This window comes from Astyanax mexicanus, chromosome 21 (assembly GCF_023375975.1).
Source record: "Astyanax mexicanus isolate ESR-SI-001 chromosome 21, AstMex3_surface, whole genome shotgun sequence".
Taxonomy (NCBI): Eukaryota; Metazoa; Chordata; class Actinopteri; order Characiformes; family Acestrorhamphidae; genus Astyanax; species Astyanax mexicanus.
The window spans coordinates 16,800,981-16,822,750 of NC_064428.1; the positions used below are offsets into that span (position 1 = coordinate 16,800,981).

Sequence of the window (21,770 nt, forward strand, 5' to 3'; positions counted from 1 at the left end):
AGCCTCACCCAGACTCTACCTCCAGCGGCCCTCCAAATAAAATGAGTTTGAGACCCCTGCTCTTGCCCCCTGGTTTTAAAGGTCTCCCTGCCCAGTGCATTTACTCTGCTCCAAACCGCCTGATTCATCTTACCAGCTAATTCACATGTCATACTTTAGCTACTTTAGACAACACCTGTAGATAGTTTACTAGCACTGTCTCAGTGATGTTGGACGAAGATCCAGAGGTCAGAGCTGTTTTTCTCCTTTTAGCATTTAGTTAGTATCATCTGGTTTTGGTTTCGGATTTTATATAATGTATGAAAGTATATACAAATAACCTAAAATGGTACAAAAGTTAGCAGTAAACTGCCACAACTAAAGACTCTAGAAATAATTGGTTAGCTACAGCATAAGGGTTTTTTGAAGTAGGTTATGTTCAGTGTTTTTTTGTTTTTTCACTTTTAGGTACATTTCAGAAAAAGAAAGAAAAACTGTTTATGGTCTGCTAATGTTACTTTCAAATTAGTTAAATTAGGGGGGGAGAAATTGTCAAAAAAGAGGCCCCATAAAGTGTCCTTGGGCACTAACCAAAACTAGACTTTGTCTACTAGGGGGCAGATCAGGGCTGAAACATCCTTATCTGTATGGTACAAGCATGTGTTCCTTGATTGCTGCCTCTGATTGAGCATAACAACTTTAAGCACTAACTAATGAGCACAACTTAATTAACATGTCAGTATTTTTTAAAGAGGCAGAAGAGGTGCTTACAGTCTTCAGTCATCAGACAAACCAAGTCTCCCTGAAGCTGCGGGAGTCTCCCGCATTTCGGTAGTGGCTCCCTGATGCCCGCGAGTCACATATAATCTCCCGGAATTCAGAACGAGCGCCCCAAACGCGCACACAGGCCACAGACTTTTTTTCTCTAATCGCGTGTGGGAAGGAGAGAGAGAAAACAGAGAGGGTTCTGATTGGCCTGTTCTCCGCAAAGAGTCTGTGAGACAGTTTTTAGTGTGGGCGGGCAGTGTTTTTTCCCCTTCCCGGACGGGATTTGTTCAGTGAGTGAGAGAAAGCAGATCATGGCGGAGGCAATATTAATAATTACTGTAATATGATATGAAATGTTTTTGATGTTGTGGAATTTTTGGTGATATTGTAACTGTCAATTTTTGTTTGACAGTTACAAACTGTCAAACAAAAAAAAATAAATAAAAGGGAAGCAGAGGCAGGGCCTTCCCAAAAAAAAAAAAAAAAACTCAGAACTCTGAAATCAACTTTTGCAACTTGGGATGTCTGAGTCATGTTCAGTTTCTTCAGTCTCCCCTTCATAATTATCTGCAGATCCCGGGAAGAGCATCTTCCCCAAGCAGTCTGGCCTTGTGTGTCTGAAGGTAACTCCAGCCTCGCTAATTACTGCTGTTATGTGTGAGTTACAAAGTTCAGGCCTTATCAACACAGAGCCCTCTGCAAATTTCCACCTGCACACTGTGTGTTATGAAGAGGCAGGTTATGTAGCATCACCCTCACCCTCACACACACGCACATTGAGCAGGACTTTGATAAGAGTTCACACAGCGGTCATGGGTTTGGCACACACCTGATTGCTTGCAGAAAGGGCGTCATCAAAGTTGAACTTGGGCACCAAATTGTGTCACTCTGATTCCATCTTTCCACTTTTCCCCTCATCCTCTGCTCCCTCACATCCACTAGTCCACCTTAAAAGTCTTTGCTTATAAATTTGGAGCTTGTAAGTACAATAATATTTCTGTTTATTTCTGGCTTTATTAAAAAACCACAGATACATCTGTGGCTATTGGAATGAATTTGTGCAAGATGGAGATCAGAGAGTCTAAGGGCGAGAAGGCGATTGTGGATCTGCCGGGACCGACGCTGACTTTCCAGGACATTCGCTATGTGGTGAGAGAGAGCCGGGGACCCTGCCGAAAGAAAGCACCTGAGAAGGACATCCTGAAAAATGTCAGGTCAGAGAAAGTGCCTGCTTCTTTACATTGTATCAACTAAACAGGAAAAAAAAAAAACGTTTTAGCTTTTAATGAAGGTCGATGCAAAAAATATATATTTATTCCAAGTAATTTTGTAGCATTTTATTTGGTCTCCTCTATTTATCATAATGATATTGAATTTTGTCACTAGGTAATGCTTAGTTTGGATGCTTATCATAAGGTTTTATATAAGCAATGGTCAGAGATGGCAAGTAAGGAAGTATAAGAACAATGTTACTGTATTTAAATAGATTTTTGAGTACAGTACCAGTCAAAAACTTTGGACACACCTTCTGATTCAGTGTTCTTCTTTATTTCTTTATTTAATTTATTTTCTACATTGTAGATTATTATTAAAGACAATTAAGGGACACATATGGAATTATATAGTAAACAGTAAAAAAAAAAGTTAGTCCTCCACATTAATCCCCTGATCTAATCCTGATGAACTGAGATGGTGATTTGAGGTGATTTGTATTTCTCTTTAAATAAAAAAAACTATTAATATTTCCAGTCAAGAAATAAATACTTTTACTTTTTATTTTAAGTACAGTTTTGGAGTGGGTAGTTTTATTTTTTGTGTTAGAGTTAAAAAAGAGTAAAATTAAGAGTAATAAATTATATTTATATTTAAATATATATTTACTTAAGTATCTATTATGTATTTCTGCCGCCCAAACCATGTACTTATACTAAATGTAAAATATTATTCCAGTAAAAAGCCTTTAAATGTACATAAGTGTCTGCTAGTGTTGCTCTAATGTACTGATATATTTTCTTAAACATGCCTTTTGAATAATTGGCTCATTTTAGGTGTCACTCTAGTGTCACTCTTGGTTTGCCTTTTTTTTTATAAAGTCATTAATTAGACAGACACTGATGTCTGTTAAAATGATCATAAATACAAAACACTAAAGGCAAATGATTTCCAAATAGCAGATTAGTTATGTTTTGGTTTATTAGACTAGTAGAATAATTTGCAACGCACTGTATTAAACAGTTGCTTTAAACTCAGTAAGTAAGCTTTACTGCATCCACATATTTGATGTATTCCATCATTTACATTATAACATGTAATTAAAATTATACCAGGTTATACATAATATACAGTGTGTATAATGCTCATGCACTTTTTGCTTTTACAATAAGGTTTTAGTTATGCTAAATTACACACTTTGAGAATGTACCTGCATGATTCTTATAATACAAGTCATGATCCACATAAGTCTAGCAGGAGTCTGTTTGGTGGTTTATCCTCTTTTTTAGATTATTTTGGTCTAAAATTGCATGCTAATGCTAAAAGTGAGATACAGTAAAAGCAACCTTTTCAGGAGCTGAAACAACACAGCTGATCGAATGTAAGAAATACAGTATAACAATCAAGGTCAGCTGAGCTCGTTAAGGAAAAAAACAAATATTATCTTATAGACATACAACTGAGTACATGCAAATAAAACATTTCATTTACAGGTATTTACATGAGAATACAGTCAATTCATTTTTATATGAATTTATATTGAATTTAGAAAAAAATTGTTTGACCTACAATAGAAATAAAAAATAAATAATCATAGCTAAATTACTTGTAAACATATGAATTAAATTCTTTGGGTTTTCTCTTTGCAGGTTTGTTTTTTACTATTTAAATTCTATGTTACTTAATTCTAGGCATGAGGCAGTCAGAGTGCTCATGTTAATAATGTTATGATCGAATGTTTCAGTGGCATCATGAAGACGGGGCTGAACGCGATCATGGGTGCTACAGGAAGCGGCAAAACATCGTAAGACCACACACAGAAAAAAATGTTTGTAACATTGGGAATTGCTGACTTTTAGCAAGACTCGAACCTAATATATGAAACTAATCCTGTTTTTTTAAAGAACACGCACATAACATTTTATGATGTTTTATGGTGGTGCCTCTGAAACTCATAAAACTACGGTAACCACACAGCTGAGCCGCCCAATCAGATGACAAAGTTGTAACTGTGGGCAAGTTCCACTTTACCTGAGTTTATGAGTTGTGACTCATTATCAGCCAGTTCTTTCACTGATGTCACGAGAACACAGCACGCCAAGCAGTTACTGGTTTATTCCCATTGTTTACATAACAAATTCCCAGTTCATATGAATGTACTATTAAACCCCATACAAAAATGTTGAATGTTGAAAAATGAAAAATATGATGATAAAGGTCCATATATAAAGAATGGTCTTTCCATATGTAACCTATTAAATATATTATTTTTGTCGTATAAGTACATCCTTTGAATATATCTCTATACAGTTAGCTGTAAAAAATGCATGTGTACCAATATTCTAAATATCTATAGGTTTTTGTATGGTCAAAACAGCATAAATAAAACAGTTTGGTTTGCTTATTTATGTTACTCTCATAATTTCGAAATATGCATGTGCATGTTGCTATTTTCATATAATATTTACATATAATGATGGCCTTCGACATGTACACTACCAGTCAAAAGTTTTAGAACACCTTAATTTTTTTCCCCTTTATTTTTGCCATTTAAACTCTTCAGGTCAATACCCAGAAATTTTGCAATGAACTGCTAGGTCTTTAAGAAAAATAAGCACAGCACATCCAGATTTTCAACATAATAACTAGAAAAAGACACAGAAACACAGAGAACTCTGTAACTATTAAAAGGATGGGTCTTCACTTTAGAAAAAGTACATGTGAAATCAGAGAGCGGTGAGTACTCTTTCATACACTTTCAAAAAACTGGAGAAACTGGAGAAAACTGACACAGGAAAAGGTCTGGCTGATCCACATGGCAACAACACCTTTAGCTCAGCTTAACATTGGGCTAAGTCCCAGTTTCAGCAGTGAAGAGAAGAATAAAGAGTCTGACAGGTGAAGTGATAAGCAGTAATAAAGTCATCGCTTAGAAGATAAAATAGTATACAAAATATTTAGCACTTCTACTGGACAACTAAACAATTAGGGGTATTCTAAAACTTTTGACTGATAGTCTATATATGAGATCAGTTTCTTTGATTTTACCAAATTGAAAACCTCTGGAATATAGAGGAGCATGAATGAAAAAACAGGATTATTCCGCCAAATATTAATTTCTGAACTCTTATAACTTTATGAATATGATCTTGTTTTTTTGTGCTTTATTTGAGGTCTGAAAGCTCTGCATCTTTTTTGTTATTTCAAATATTTTTTTTAATGCTCTAAATGACAATCTTTGTATTTGTAACTTCAGAGAAGTTACAAACTTCTGAATCAGAGAAACTAAAGTGGTCTCTTAATTTTTTCCAGAGCTGTATATATTTGAAATCGATGTATATATTGATTTGAACAGGTATATATAAAATAAAAAAGTATCTTTATTTAAACAACACCAAACTAAAATGTTCATGTAAAATTATTCTTCATGCAGTAATGCAGTATTCTTCATATGAATGCAGGCTGTTGGATGTGATTGCTGGAAGAAAGGACCCTCGTGGTCTGCGCACAGGTCAGATCTTGGTCGATAATAAGATTGTGACCTCCGAACTTCGTCTTATGTCTGCATATGTGGTTCAGGTGAGTAAATCAAACAGTAGAATATTTGCATTTGCATTATGTACCAGTAAATATCTCTTTAAGGATATCTGGCTTAATCAGTTGTACCGTATTTTTCGGACTATAAGGCGCACTTAAAAACTTTTAATTTTCACAAAAATTGACAGTGCGTCTTATAATACGGTGCGCCTTTTGTATGGATTTTACTCGTCAGGTTGTAAGGAGCAGTAAACACACACTCCGTGCAGCGTTATAGAGAGTTTCAGTGCTATACAGAGTCCAGAGCCGTGCAGCTCCGAGGCTGAGCAGCAATAGCATTAGCTAGATGCTAACCGCTAAGCTAGCTAGCTTATTCACTGAGATCAGTATTATCTAAATTTTACTCGTCAGGTTGTAAGGAGCAGTGAACACACACTCCGTGCAGCGTTATACAGAGTTTCAGTGCTATACAGAGTCCAGAGCCGTGCAGCTCCGAGGCTGGAGCAGCAAATAGCATTAGCTAGCTTATTCACTGTTCAGAGATCAGTATTATCTAAATTTTACCCGTCAGGTGTAAGGAGCAGTAAACACACACTCCGTGCAGAGCAGCAATAGCATTAGCTAGATGCTAACCGCTTAGCTAGCTAGCTTTTTCACTGTTCAGAGATCAGTATTTTCTAAATTTAGCACTTTTAATACTGCTGGAGCAGTATTATTAGAGTTAGATGCTAATCGCTAAGCGTTCACCGTTCAGAGGTGAGTTATCGGCCTGTAAGTCTGTGCTGCTTTGCCTGGCTAGCATTAGCTAGATGCTAAGCGCTAACTCTCTCAGAGGTGAGTTTTATCAGCCTGTAATCTGCTTGTTTACAGTGTTAAAACAAGCTACGGGGGACGAATCGCTAGCTAATATCTCACTGTCTTACCAGAACACGCAGGATTACTCAGTGTAACGCTGTCGTTTAAGTTTGGGTTAACTTTACTAGTTTAGGTGACTAGCTAGCGTGCTAGCGGATAGCTATGCTAACGCTGGTGCAGCAAGCCTTAGTGGACATCTGGAAATCTAAGCTTACTGTAAATAAACTGAAGCACGTTACTCACCCAAAATAAACAGTTTTCAGGAGAGGAATCTGTGTAGATTAATATCCAGCACTCGTTTGACTTTGAAAGAGCTAGATTTATATATACTGAGACGCTCCACCGCAAGCGACCACCCCCGGTGGGGGAAGGGAAACATGGCGCCACCCCTGTTCACTTTGATATAGGCACCCTTTCTAGTGTCACTTAACGCGCCTTATAATGCGATGCGCCCTATGTATGGAAAAATAGCAGAAAATAGGCGTTCTTTGATAGTGCGTCTTATAATACGGTGCGCCTTATAGTCCGAAAAATACGGTACATAATAAAATAGCCAAAAGTGTTGCTTAGCCGCGTGTTTAACCCTTGTGTGGTGTTCGGGTCTGTGGGACCCGTTTTTATTTTTCATTAAATGATACTAAAAGAATATTTTTTCTAACTCAAACTCATTGGCATTGGCTCATTTTTTGTGAAAAACATATATCAAAACACATTTTCGATAAACACACACTGTACAACCCCCCCCCCCCCCCCCTTACACATTTATATTACATACAGTATGTTTGGCCAAGGGCTAATAAACATTGCTTCATTTGTAAATTTAAAACTAAACAAATTTTCTACTCATATCTTGAGTTGAATTCATTTTCTTTTACATTTTATTAAAAAACTAATAAAAAAAAGAGTAGCACTTTTTAAAAGAAATGTAACATAAGAAAGGTAAAAAGCAAATATTAACCATGTAAGCTGTTTATATTGCTTGTAATTTAGGTGAAGCAAGCATGTGTAAAGCATTTTAATGTAAAATTGCTTAATTTTGCTGAATTAAATACAAGTAACAAAGTAAACGAGTAACAAAAATATGAACACCACACAAGGGTTAAAACACAACTGTCTTACAGTGTATTGCCATCAGCGAACTGTGAAATCTTTCCCATGTTTAATAATACAGCTGAGCAGAAGCACATTTATTGAAAATGAAAGCAGCCCTGGAATACACCCTTGAGGTACACCCCTAGACGATAGTGAACCTAGGTCAAGGTGTTAATCCGCCCTCTGTTCCTCAATTAGGACGACATTCTGATGGGCACCCTGACTGTCCGAGAGAACCTCTTGTTCTCAGCGAACCTGCGATTGCCACGGCAGCAGTACTCCGACTCCGACAAAGAAAAGAAAGTTAAAAACATCATTGAGCAACTTGGACTGGAGGACTGTGCTCACACCAAGGTAGAAGGCCTAGATGACCATCTCTGTTCTTTTGGCTGTGAAACCGAGATTTCATGATTTCAGTGGACTCACCAGTCTCTATTTCTGTCTGTCAGATAGGTACAGAGTTTCTGAGGGGCGTGTCCGGTGGAGAGAGGAAGCGCTGTAGTATAGGCATGGAGCTCATCACATCTCCATCGCTACTCTTCTTGGACGAGCCAACAACCGGCCTTGACTCCAACACTGCCAACAGCATCATGGGCCTCCTGCACAGGTGCAACACCCAACACATTGCACCAGTTCAATTTGACTCTGTTTACACCTGGTTGCTTCATGTGACTTTGATATTAGAATTACATTAAGAGTAAGACTGAGTGTGAATGCACCAGAGATGCATTTAAAGAAGATAACATCTTATCTTATCTTATCTTACCTGGATAAAAGTTAACAATAAAGTTCTAGTCAAATTAAATAACCAGGTGTAAACTGTCTGCAATATTAGATTAGATATCAGATCTAATCCATCTAAAGGCCAATTTATGCTTCTGCGTTGAAACTACTTCATAATCTAAGCATATCCTACCCTAGCCTGATGCACAAATTTCCCTAGAAATATACAGTAACGACACATTGTAGCAGTAAAAGACTACAGCAACTTTTATTCATAAAAATAATAAAAATTACTGTATTAGTTTATTACTCTGAAGTTACGTTTTTCATCCAGTGGCTCAAAGTTTATGTTTAGGAAGTTTGCAATGTAAGAAAATAAGAGGCAACAGATTTTTTTCAGAAGTTTATTTAAAATAAACACAAAATATGGGTAAAATACTGACACATAAAATGTGCAATAATATTAATGTTACCTCAGTCAATCAGTGACATTACAGAATAGTTTATTTTACGGCACATCGTATTATAAGGTGCACTATCAAAGAAAGCCTATTTTCTAGTCTATTTTCATACATAAGGGGCTCTGAATTATAAGGCACATTTTAAGTGACAATAGTAAGGAACAAGGGTGTCGCCATATTTTTAATCTACTTAGATTTCTCTCCTAAAAACTGCTCTGCAACTCTCCAGGCTGGTGAGTTAATTTGCTGCAGCTGATGGTCGTTTAGTCTGGGTCTTGAAGCTCCATGTAGAGAAGGTTCAGGGGTGTGTTGTGTTTGCAAGAGTTTATTTTTCCTGCTCTCAGAAGCATTAACATCAGCGGACTGATTTCAATGAGAGCAGCCCTTTAAAAGTCCAGCCTTGTGTATACAAATATCAGCAAAGTTTAAAAAATTGTCAATAATCAGCCGATCAGTTTAAAGGAGTTGGGAGACAACAAGCTGTTTATGTATGTAAGTAACTGTTTGGGTAGGCATTTCATTAGAATTAGAAAGATCAGTTAATGATGTTATGTGGTTAGTTCTGGCAGTTTAACTTATCCAAAAAGTACTGGATGTGGCTCCGTCACTACAGAAAACACAGTTCAATTACTCTATAGCCCAGTGCTGAGGAGCTCTATACCACACTAGCCAAAACTGAATTCATTTATTTAAGAAGGTGTGTCCACAAACCTTTGGAGATATTGTTTATTAATATGTTTAATGTTTACTTGTTGGATTGTTTGTTGGTTTGTTATAAATACTTTTTGCCATTTACTGTGGTTGAGTTATGTAGTTTCTTCTTTTTAATATAACCTGATTAAAGTCAATTTCAATTTCTTTTAAAATCCCTTTAAGTGCTTGCCTGCATTGAAAATGGGGGTTACACTCAGGACCCTATTTTAGTAATCTATTGCACATTGGTCAATTGCGCATTGTGCAGTTTGATTTAGGGCGTGTCGGTGAGTCTTTGCTATTGTAAGGATGCTAAAATATGCCTTGTGCAGCTTGAAACACACAAAAAGCATGTACTAATTATCTTAAATCATCTTAATTTAATCTTAATTGTTTTGGGCTTAACATGAAATAAACCAATAACTTTAGCGTGTTCGTATCTTAACAGTGTGGCGCTTTGTATGTCTCAGCAGAGGATACTGACTTGCTTGTTCACGCTGTAAAGGTGCACCAGCAGCTCATTTAAGGGAACATCTTTATTCTGTTTATTGTTGAGTTAAAAGTCGGGTTTGTGTTTATGGAGCGGGGGTGTATGTGTGCTGGGAGCACCTATAGGAATGGATTTTGATGATTGACTGTTGTTTAGGTTCATTTCAGTCAGTAATGCACCTGTGTTTTCTTTGTTTTCCGTCACCAAAAGGGCAACATGCCAGAAATGTAACTGAACATAAAATGGTTGGACAATGAAACTGAAACACCTGGTTTTAGACCACAATAATTTATTGTCCTGATGAAGGAGTTGAGTTGAGGTGCACATTGAATTCTGCCGAGATTTGAGCAGCCATGGTTTTATGTTTTTTGGATACAATCCGGGTTAGCACCCGAACATCCCTTTCAGACAGCTTCCTCTTACAGCGACCACAGTTAATCCTGTTGGATGTGGTTCGTTCTTCTTGGTGGTATGCTGACATTACCCTGGATACTGTGGCTCTTGATCCATCACAAAGACTTGCTGTCTTGGTCACAGATGCACCAGCAAGACGTGCACCAACAATTTGTCCTCTTTTGAACTCTGGTATGTCACCCATAATGTTGTGTGCATTGCAATATTTTGAGCAGAACTGTGCTCTTACCCTGCTAATTGAACCTTCACACTGTGCTCTTACTGGTGCAATGTGCAATTAATGAAGATTGGCCACCAGGCTGCTCCAATTTAGCCATGAAACTTCCCACACTAAAATGACAGGTGTTTCAGTTGTCCAACCCCAGTACCTCACTTCCAGACAGCCACGACCATCAGTGTAGATTTATTCATAAACTCCAACGCTATTTTAATTGAGCGAGCGCAAGGCGCATTGATGTTTTATCATATGACTGCAGTTCCTTTCGTTCGCCCTGTTGTTCTCTCCCAGGTTGTCTCGTACTGGTAAGACCATCATTTTCTCCATCCATCAGCCACGCTACTCTATCTTCAGGCTGTTTGACCACCTGACTCTGCTGCATAAAGGAGAGATGGTCTACGCTGGTCCAGCCAATAAAGCAATTCAATACTTCCATGGCTTAGGTAGAACACATTTTCACACCGCTCATTCTGTTACACACATGAGGCAGAGCTAAAAATGAGGAAAGAGTGAATATGTGATGTGCGTGTTTTTGATTAGGCTATGAGTGTGAGCCATTCAACAACCCAGCTGATTTCTTTCTGGACATCACAAACGGAGAGACCTCATCTTCAGTGCCGACTGGTAAAGTATAAACACACATTAACCTTTTCATACACACACAGACAATCTGTTTCAAAATGTCAGATTTACTGATACATGAATTACAAACCAGTGAAATAAAGCAGATTTGATGTGATGTGATTTTGTTTAGGTGCAGGTTAAAGAAAGCAGATTTATTAATATAATTTATCTAATATATATATTTAATATATTTGACAAGATATGTTCAGATATGAAGAATTTTAAAGAACTAAAATTGCAATTGTCTAAGAAACACACAATCTAACATTGATGTGTACATGATAAATTAAACTGAGATGAAGATACATTTCATAATTATCATATTTATTAACACAACAGTGTATGAAATTTTAATATACACTTAATTCTGTTAATTCTCAAATAATTTCACATAAAGTTAGAGTCAGAAAAAACACAGAAAAATGTTTGGATTGTTTTTTTTTTGCTCCGAATGTAGCCACCACATTTAAGGTGGAATGGAAAAATCGCTAAATGTGAGTGAGATATAAATTTATCCTAAAAATGAGAAAAAAAACATTATTATCTCTTATTTCAAAACATTTTAGGAACATTATTTCTAATGGATTACAGAGAAGTAGCTCAAATTTATTATACTCAGTGATCAGGTTAGTCTTTAGTGGAAAATGTTGGATTTAAATGTTGGTGCATGTAAAGTTTTGGGAATGGATTTAAATTCAGTGTATTTGTGTGAAAACTAACTGAACTGGTTACATTATATGATGGAAGCTTACCTCCAGCCCTCAGCATGCTGGCTTTACCTATTTTACAATAAACTGTCTTGCTTTTTTGATGTTTCTACACTAAAATATCCTCAAACAAACAAAAATATTTTTTAGTCAAAGCAACAGGTAGTAATTTGAGTCTTAACTCGCTTCAGGTTCTTTGTAAATTGTGGAAGAAACTGTCTCAGGTTAACATTACAACAGGTGTTTTTTATAGAACAGGGCAGGTTTAACCAACACATCCAATTTCATCACATCCTGGCTCCAATTATCTCATAGAAAAGTCATTAGCCTAGGGGTTCACATACTTTTTCTACCCTGCACTGTGAATGTTATTAAACATGTTGTGTTCAATAAAACCATGCAAACATATCATTTTTTGTGTGGTATTAGTTTAAGCAGACTGTGTTTGTCTATTGTTGTGACTTAGATGAAGATCAGAACACATTTAATGACCAATTTATGTAGAAATTCAAGTAAACCCAAATAGTTTACATACTTTTCTTGCGACTGTATCCAATATATCTTGGTATTGAGAAATACTTGCAGTGTGAACGAAAGTGCCTAAATAGATTTACCTGTGCACAGGTACCATTGCAATTAGACAATCAGTGATATTTGAACTGTTATGTATTTTAAATGGAGTAAATGGAGTTGATTTGTCTTTCCTGCAGAGAAATCTTTGGCGGAACTCTACAGAGACTCTCAGTATTGCACTGAAGTAACAGAAGAGTTGAAGCAAAATAACCCAACAGATTATAACATCTTAGCAACCAAAGCAACACCGTGTTATGTCACATCATTCTTCTACCAGGTATGGACAGACTGTGGAATGATTAACCAGTTATGTATGTAGCTGCTGCTGACCCAGGGCTGAACCGCAGTTATCAGCCGTTCAGCGGCAGCTGGAGTCAACCCGAGGTGAAGCGAAGATACAACAGACCCTAAACTAATTATCTTGTGTCTGTGTGTGTGTGTGTGTGTGTGTGTTCAGCTAAGGATAGTGTGTTGGAGGACGCTGTTGAACTTGGCGAGGAATCCACAGACGTCCTATGCTCAGATAATGCTCAACATAGTCTTTGCAGTCCTGGTGGGCCTTATCTACTTTCAGTTGTCCCACACCATACCTGAAGCCCTGCAGAACAGGTACCCCCACCCATCCATCTATCTTCTAAGAGATAACTATAAAAATAGTTGCACCAAATAAGGAAGTGTGGGATTGAAATACTGTTCAGAAGGTTACCAGGAACAATAAATGATAAAAAAAAATTTGGGTGATATTTATTGAGCTGCACATACAGAAGTTGTGTGTAATGCATGTGTAACACAACGTTGCAACATCTCAGCATGTTGTAGAGTTGTAGAGGTTCCTAATGGTGTCCTTGGGTAATCTGTGCAATGCAGCTTCAATATTCATGCAGTTCCTTCAGGTTTTACTGTAGGGGTGGAGTGTTCAGAGCATGTTCAATATCATTCCACACATTTTCAATCAGGTTTAGGTCTGGTGATGCAACTGGTCATGTTCAGGGCCAGCTCTTGAGATATTTTCAGTAAATGAGAAATAATGGCCGAAATAGTTTAAAAATCAATATTTGGTGGAATAACCCGGGTTTTTAATCACAGTTTTAATGCATCTTGACATGTTCTCCTCCACCAGTCTTACACACTGCTTTTGGATAACTTTATGCTGTCATTCAAGGTGCAAGAATTCAAGCAGTTTAGCTTGGTGTGATGGCTTGTGATCATTCATCTGTAAAGAGAGAGAGAGACAGAGAGAGAGAAAGATTTTGACCGATTTTGACATTAAACAATTTTAGAATGGTTTGGGCTGGGTTGGGTAAGATGTAGTTCAGGTGTAAATACACTAGTAAGAACTATATTAATCTACTTGTAAGGAATATTTCTCATTATGCTGCTTAATTTTGCCCATTCTGGAAGTAGAACTAAGGGATTTAAATGGGCACCCAGCCCATGGGTACAATCCCCATCCCTGGGGTTTGAACCAATAAACTTCTGGATGCTGTTTCACAAATATTAGAGAACCACCTTCCACAAAAACATGAAGACATGCTGTATGTTATGTATTTGTGACTGCTTTTAGAAACGGAGCATTCTTCTTCCTCATAATCAACATGGTGTTCGCCAACCTGTCAGCAGTGGAGCTGTTCATCAACGAGAGGGCGCTGTTTCTGTGAGTGTGATCATTTCAATAGTTAGGGAGTTTATGGACCCTGTCATTTTCTTTGAATTTTGTGTAATTTGTGTGTTCATGTTTTACAGGCATGAGAATGCTGGGGGGTATTACCGGACCTCTGTGTATTTCCTGTCCAAGGTGTTTGTAGATTTGGTACCGAATCGTATTGTTCCAATTGTAATTTTCTCTGCTATCGCCTATTATATGATGGGTGAGTACATGTTCCTCTAATTTTATGCCTATAATAACATTTTAGGAATCTGAAAAGAACTGAAAAATAGAAAATATCAACAAAATAAATCAGATAAATATTTTTTTTCATGGCCGCAAATAATATACACTTACTGACAAAAAATAATGCTTCCTTATTTTAGATTTTGAGCATCATACACAGCAAATTCTGTTTTTGGAATAAACTCCCTGAGAGTTAAAATCAACTAATTTTAAGGGTATATGTGTTGCCATCGAATAAACTCTGTGACTAACTCTGAGTTAAAGTAACTCTTTTCAGGAAGTTTTCTGGCCTTTTAACTTTAAGTTTAAGTTCAGGAGTTAAATCTGAACTGTTGTGGGAGTTAAAATATTTCATCTCATCTAGAGGAAAATACAGCTCTCATCTGGAGTTAATTTTAACATAAACTCCCTCACAGTGTTAACAAATAATGCAGAAAAATTTTGTTGTTAAACTAATATTATTAAAAAACATAAAATATTTGAAACACTGCTGTTTTCAGTGCATTTTCAGCACTTTGCCACACTTTACAGTGCAGAAGATGGTAACTTGCGCTTATAGCCAACAAAATGTTAACTAGGCAAACAACCATTATATAAAATATAATGAAACACCCCATGGAAGGTATCTCTGGTGGGCAAGACTACACACTGATGGTAGGATAAAGCTAGGATTGGGGGACACGCCCATTAGAGAGTTCAGTCACTCTCCTCAACACCTTGGAATAAACTGTACACCGCCAAAGAGTTTCCCTCAACTCAACCTGTAGTTTAAGTTTGAGAATAAACTTATACAATTTAACACTTTCACACATTTTTGTTTAACTCCAGGTTTTCGAACTCCAGAAATTTGTTGTGTAGAGTATGTTTCTGTTTGAGTTATTGGTTTAGCAGGACTACAAGCATGATCAACCTGACAAAGCTACACAATCAGTATGACCAAGCATGAGCAGTGTGGCCAGGCCTGACCACAAATAAAATGTTACATACCCAATTTTGGTCAAAAAAACAACACATCTAAAACCATTTCTGTGTGAAACATACTATTGAGCTGGATTTTTAATACTCAAGTGTGCAAGGCAGAAATGCACAGAATATTTGCCAACCGAAATTGTTCTGGTAAAAAAAAGTAAAAAAAAGCACTTTATTTGTTTAGCCAAATATGTAAAAAGGCAGAACCATTTTAAACACTTTATCACTAAGGGTTAAATTGGTTTGGATATTTTTTTTACCCTTAAAAAAACACAATCTTTTAAAAAGTGCTTTTTATTTTTACTCAGGTTATATTTGTCTAATATTAAAGTTTGTTTGATCATTTAAAAAATGCAAAAACAAAAGAAATCTGTAAGGAGCAAATATTTTGTCACGCCACATTGAGTCAAGCTCTATATTAGCAGTTAGCTTAACATTTGTTTTCTAGACACAAAAAAGGAGGAAGGGTTGTCCAATTGTAGTTTTTTTTTATTACATGTCTGTAGTGGGGTTTTTTATCCACCATCCTTAAAAAAAGCCACAGTGATTCTCTTATCAGTTGGCACAACTGACCCTAGGGATGGTCCGATTATAATACAGCCTTTCAAAGGTTGCTTTAGACATTATAAAATGATGAATCCAATGATCAAAAGCTGAATAATGCTTCTGCACTGCCCTCCCAGAACTGTCTGTTGTGTTTGTACTCCCAGATGTTTGTTGGACATCATCAGGGTGGCATGAAAACGCTATAAGCTCTGAACTGCAAAAAAAAAAAAAAAACATAAAAAATGGCTGATAGCTTTGATGCTGTTTCTAATCATGGTAGTGTAGTGAATGGATGTAGATAGCCTTTTTCCTAGCAAAAACTTTGTAATTGCACCTAAAGTTTGTAATTTCTTGTTGGAAACCAGGATTGTGAGATGATTTTAGTTTTAGTTTAGATTTATTCATTTCATTATAAACAAAATACATTTTTACAGAAGAAAAAAATATATACAAATCACAAATAAAATGAAAGGCAGCAGAAAGAAGAAAAAAATCTTATAATATCTGCCCCTTTTATCCCAAAAATAATTAAGAACAAAAAAGTTGATATAGTTACACCTTATACTATTTCATATTTTTTATACAGACCAGCTTTTATCATTTTTTAAACACACACATTGATCTAGCATTTTTAACATCACTCTTCAAATTATTCCATAATCTTATTCCTTGAATTACAGTACACCGCTCCTTCAGACTAGTTCGAAATTTAGGTTTTACAAACATCTCTATCCCCTTAAGATTATGACAACCTTTTCTCTTCACAAAATTAAATTGGATGTTTGAACGTAATATATATTTTTATGAGCCTTATACATAAATAATAAAATATAAAAGTCAACTAAATCATAAAATTTCGATTATTTTAACTGATAAAACAATGTATTTGATGGATGACTGTAATGTTTTCTGGTGATAATTCTTACAGCCTTTTCTGTAGAACAAGAATAGAATTTGTATTTGTTTTACAGGCTTTTCCCCAGACTTCAATACAGTAGATTAAGTGTGGAACAATTATACAATATATACATATACATATATACAATATATACATTTAAATGTTGTTGCTAGTAGTAAGGAAGCTTCAGCTTTAGTTAATTACAGTTTTTTGCACTGTGAAATAATAACTTGGCAACCTGAAAACCACAGACATGGCAGATTCATGCTGGATAAAGATCTGCGCTTTCAACAGAATCCAGACTAGTTCCAGTGAGAGTGAGCTTAGACTGCAAAATGTTTAGGCTTAGATCATACTGCAGGGCGTGCTTCCCGAAGCACTTGGAGATACTTGCGTGTTTCATGTTAAGGTGACCTGCAATTGAACCTGTGGTTATATCTTGTTATCAGTCAATCACAGGTGAAACTACAATACAGAAAGCCATAAACTAACTGTGTGTGTGTGTGTGTGTGTGTGTGTGTGTTCAGGGCTGAAGCCGGCCTTCACCGCCTTCCTGTGCTTCTCACTGACTTTGTCTATGGTCAGCCTGGCAGCCGTCAGTTTGGCGTTTCTAGCGAGTGCCAGTGTGAGCTCCTTTGCCATGGCCAACATCTTCATCGCCCTGCCCTTCGTCTTCATGATGGTCAGTAAACGTTTGGGTGCAGGTCGTACTCCAGCAAACCACTTTACTCATGGGCTCTGTTTACAAATTCAAATAATTATCTCAGGTTAAATCTCAAACAGCGGCAGCTATTTATCTTTCCTTTACACTTCTGCAGCAATATACTCTTCCAAATATTACAGATCAACTTAAATTCATACTCAGAGTATGGTCAGTTTTACATATTTATTTATTTTATTTATTTATGATTAGATGCTTTGTGAATAAAGATGCTTTGAAATGTAATGTAACCATAATATAAAAAATAGTTTGTATAAGCCATCAAAGCAAAATTAACCAAATAAGCTATCGATCACACAGTAGTACATTCTTACACAGTCAGCTAATCTAATTTTACATTCTAGCATCGTAAAACAAAATGACATGCTTCATAAATGTCTTATTTATTTGCAAAAAAAAGGGAACACGATCATAATTCCACTATTTACACATTAAATCACTGAGTTACAGGCTCATCTACAGTTATTCCGTCTATTTAAACTATTTACTCTGTATGACCGCCTGATGCTGCTAGCACTCCAGCAGGGTTTAGCTATTCATGGTAGCGGGGGTTAGCTTAGCGCTTCCTCAGAGAAGAGTTTGGCCCCAGTTTAGCTGGGAGTCAAACCATCACTGATTGTAGAAACTTCACATTAGACCTCAAGCAGCTTGGGCTGTGTGTCTCTCCACTCTTCCTCCAGACTCTGCTCCCTTTATTTACAAATGAAATGTAAAATTTACTGATGATCAGTGACGGTTTGGACATGATTGTTATATAAAGTCCAGAGTCAGTGCAGTGTTTTTTTTAGAAAATCTTACAGCACTTCATGTTTCCTTCTGCTGACAACTTTTATGGAGATGCGGATTTCATTTTCCAGCAGGATTTGGCACACTGCTCACACTGCTAAAAGTACCAATTAGTCTTAAATAATATTGTAATTTTCAGAGACGCTGATTTTTGGGTTTTTCATTGGCTGTAAGCCATAATCATCAACAATAAATAAATAAAAATATTTAAAATAGATCACTCTGTGTGTATAATACATCTATATAATATATGAGTCTTACATTTTGATAGGGATTACTGAAAATAAAGTTACTTTTCAATGATATTCTATTTTGATGATTACATGGCTTCTGTTTTGTATTATAATTACACATTCTCTCTCTATCTCCCTCTTCCTCTATCAGGTGTTTGGTGGCTTCCTGGTGAATCTGAACTCCATGCTCAGCTGGTTGTCCTGGCTCCAGTGGATCAGCATCTTTAAATACGGACTGGACGTAAGAAAAGATGATAAAAAAAGATAACAAATTATAGATTAACTCATGTCCTGTAATGCATCTGAAATCTCAACATTTTTCAGCAAATCCTATCACAGAATTATATTTGCTCTTTCTTAACATAAAAAACAAACATCTATAACTTTTCAATGTATTTCAGTGCACTTTATAATTTGATTATAAATTAATTTCTGCAGTGCAGATATGTTTTACAATTTTACAGAAATAATGCAGGTCATTTTATTTCTAATCTCCAGGCTGTGACCATCAACGAACTGACAGGCCAGGTGTTCTACGGTAACGGCACCATGTGAGTATTAACTCATCACTACCCTCCAACTGATCACTGATATACCTGAGCTGATGTGTGGTGTGTAATAAAGTGGACAGTGACTGTAATGAATATTATAAACTAAATAACAATAAAGACCTGAACTGTTCTCCTTTCAGAATCACAGGAGACATGTATCTGCAGATTCTGGGTATGGATTACAGCACATGGGGATTCTGGCAGAATCACGTGGCTCTGCTGGGCATCATACTGGTGTGCATGACACTGGCCTACATTCAGCTGCGCAGGATTAATCGCTGGAAGTGAAGCAGATAAACCTTGATTTCCAGTTTTCTCCCCACACTGTGAACATATACTGGCAGGTGAAAACCTTTTCATTCCCACATTACTGAAAGAATTTTATATTATTATTCAACTTATTTTTTTTGTGATTTTTTTTTACTTGTTTTTTTTGTAATTTGTTTGTATAATGAAATAGTATTTTTCCACTGGCACATAACGTTTGTTTATTTGAAGAAATATATTATATATTATATAATAATATATTTTTTATTGCACATTTCAAGAAAGCTTATTTAATTACATAAATAATGTTTGTATATTTATTAGCAGGTGTAATCCAGACATATTTACATAATTCAGAAATATTGCAGATATTGTTTTTAGAATTTATTCAGCTACTATTATACTACATTTATAATTTTACAGCTAATTTGATTTTTTTTTTTTAAATAAGGCAGAAATCTTTACATATTTCAAGAATAATCCAGATATTAATTCTAGAATTGGTGCAAATATTACAGCTACTATTATTCTAGAGCAGGGGTGTCAAACTCATTTTGGCCGAGGGCCACATTGGCATATTGGCTGTCCTCTGAGGGCCAGATGTAACTTATAAATATAAGAAAATGTAACCAGATGTAATATAAAATGAATGTGATTACTCCTTAATGTTAAATAACTCTCAATATATTATTTATTCAATCAAATATTACAGTTGCATGGAAAAAATGTTTGCTTGTTGCTCTATTAACATAAACCCTTTTAATTTGTCATGTTATGAAATCCAAAAACTCCATCAATCAAGAAACAAACTATTCAAGTAAATAGAAATGACATAAAATACAAGTTATATTAACTTTGATCAAAACGTTTGATACTGAAATAAGGCTTAATAAATATAAAATCTAAAATTGTGAGCTGTTAAGAACATGTGACAGATTTAGCATTTTCTCAGATTTAGCAGTTCCTCATACAACCACTAGTCGGAGCTGCAGCAGCAGCACCACAAGCCCGCAGTCTTTGCTTAGTCAGAGCTATATCCCAGCCACGGGCTACAGGACTCAGCTGAGCCAGTCTGGAGCGTTTTTAAAATTAAGTTCTTCTGTGTATGAAATAAAATAACCCCACTAACCGGATAATACAGCTCTCTACAGTTCATATTTCAGCCCAAGCAGCTAACAGCAGCAGTTTAGAGCAGCTGTCACGGAGGCACTGCTCGGATTACATTATAAACAGGTCAGTTAGCGCGCTGCTAACCTCGGGATGTTTATAACTACAGAGTTTAGTGGACACACCACGGCTGCAAGGTTAGACTGTTGAGGGCTACTGAAGACTATTAAAGCAGGCAACGCAGCGTAAGCAAAAAAACAAAAACCACACACACACACCAAAATACAAGTTAAGATAAAATATGAAAACGACCATAATAAAGCATAAATAATTAAATTGAATTGCGGGCCAGATGTATGCTTATTTTGTTAACCCGTGAGGGGCCGTATGAAACCGCGTCGCGGGCCGGATGTGGCCCGCGGGCCGGTACTTTGAGACCCCTGTTCTAGAGTTATAATATTACATCAGCTCATGTGTTTAATTATTAGAAATGTTTCTAAATGTTTTGCAAAAAATATTTATCATATTTTATAATGATGCTCTTAATGAGATTTGTTTTTAGAAACAATGCAATTATTATATCTAATATTATAAAACAGCTATGATATTACAGCTACTTTTACTTTTTAAAAATATGACATTTTTCCCTGTTTCCCTATTTTTATGGTACATTGTATGTTGTTTTGTTTATTGTGAAAACAAACAGATATTAAATAAATACAAAAGTAATAATATATGCCAATGGACTGAGTAAAAAGTGACATAAAACAAGCAGCAGCATAAGGAAATTCATTAGTCATTGAATAATATTAGTATAGTCTTAAAAAATGTCAGAATAATACATATTGGATATAATTATTAGAGTTGGGGTCAATTAGCCAAGACAAAAGTTATTAAAACAGCAAAGAAGTGCACATATTAACTGAACTGGAAATGGATTTATATTGCTTCTTCAGTAGGTCTCATATATACAGTCTATGGTAGGTCTTATGAGAAATGTGTGTCTCATTGACTCAGTGATGCAGCGCCATCTATTGGCCACTGATTGTTTTATGTCTGTATAGATTGTAAAGAATTTATTTTATATATTTTTATAATGTAATGAAAAGAAATGTGAATAATTCCTCTGTTTATTATATTGTTAAAAATGTTTAAATATATTGTGTCCAATAGTTAAAATGCTGATAATTTAGGCATCTCAATGTTTTTTGATCGTTTAATAGAACAAAACACATTTATCAATTAAAATGTCTTAATTAAAACAAACTGCATTGTTGGATTATTTATGGCCTTAATTTCCATTCCTTTTTATTTGCATGTGGCAAATCTCAACTCCAACAGCAAATACTCTGACATGCCAAAAGTCATGGGACAGCTGTATGTAAATTGATCTTGATGGGTTACCGCAGGGATGGATTAGGAATGGCCAGATCTGTATAGGTTATGATGTGTCTAT

At 35.9% G+C, this 21,770-nt stretch overlaps 1 protein-coding gene across 1 annotated transcript; it reads left to right on the top strand.

The window, feature by feature from the left end:
* The first annotated feature begins 1,628 nt into the window (after positions 1-1,628).
* On the top strand, positions 1,629-21,580 carry abcg2b (ATP-binding cassette, sub-family G (WHITE), member 2b). Its single transcript, XM_022674899.2, has 15 exons — positions 1,629-1,961; positions 3,704-3,763; positions 5,421-5,538; positions 7,642-7,797; positions 7,893-8,050; positions 10,733-10,884; positions 10,982-11,065; positions 12,483-12,622; positions 12,803-12,954; positions 13,910-13,999; positions 14,089-14,213; positions 17,177-17,331; positions 18,541-18,630; positions 18,888-18,940; positions 19,081-21,580. Exons 1-15 carry the CDS (start codon positions 1,798-1,800, stop codon positions 19,226-19,228), a joined length of 1,845 nt encoding a protein of 614 aa, XP_022530620.2. The 5' UTR covers positions 1,629-1,797; the 3' UTR covers positions 19,229-21,580.
* Positions 21,581-21,770: the final 190 nt, after the last annotated feature.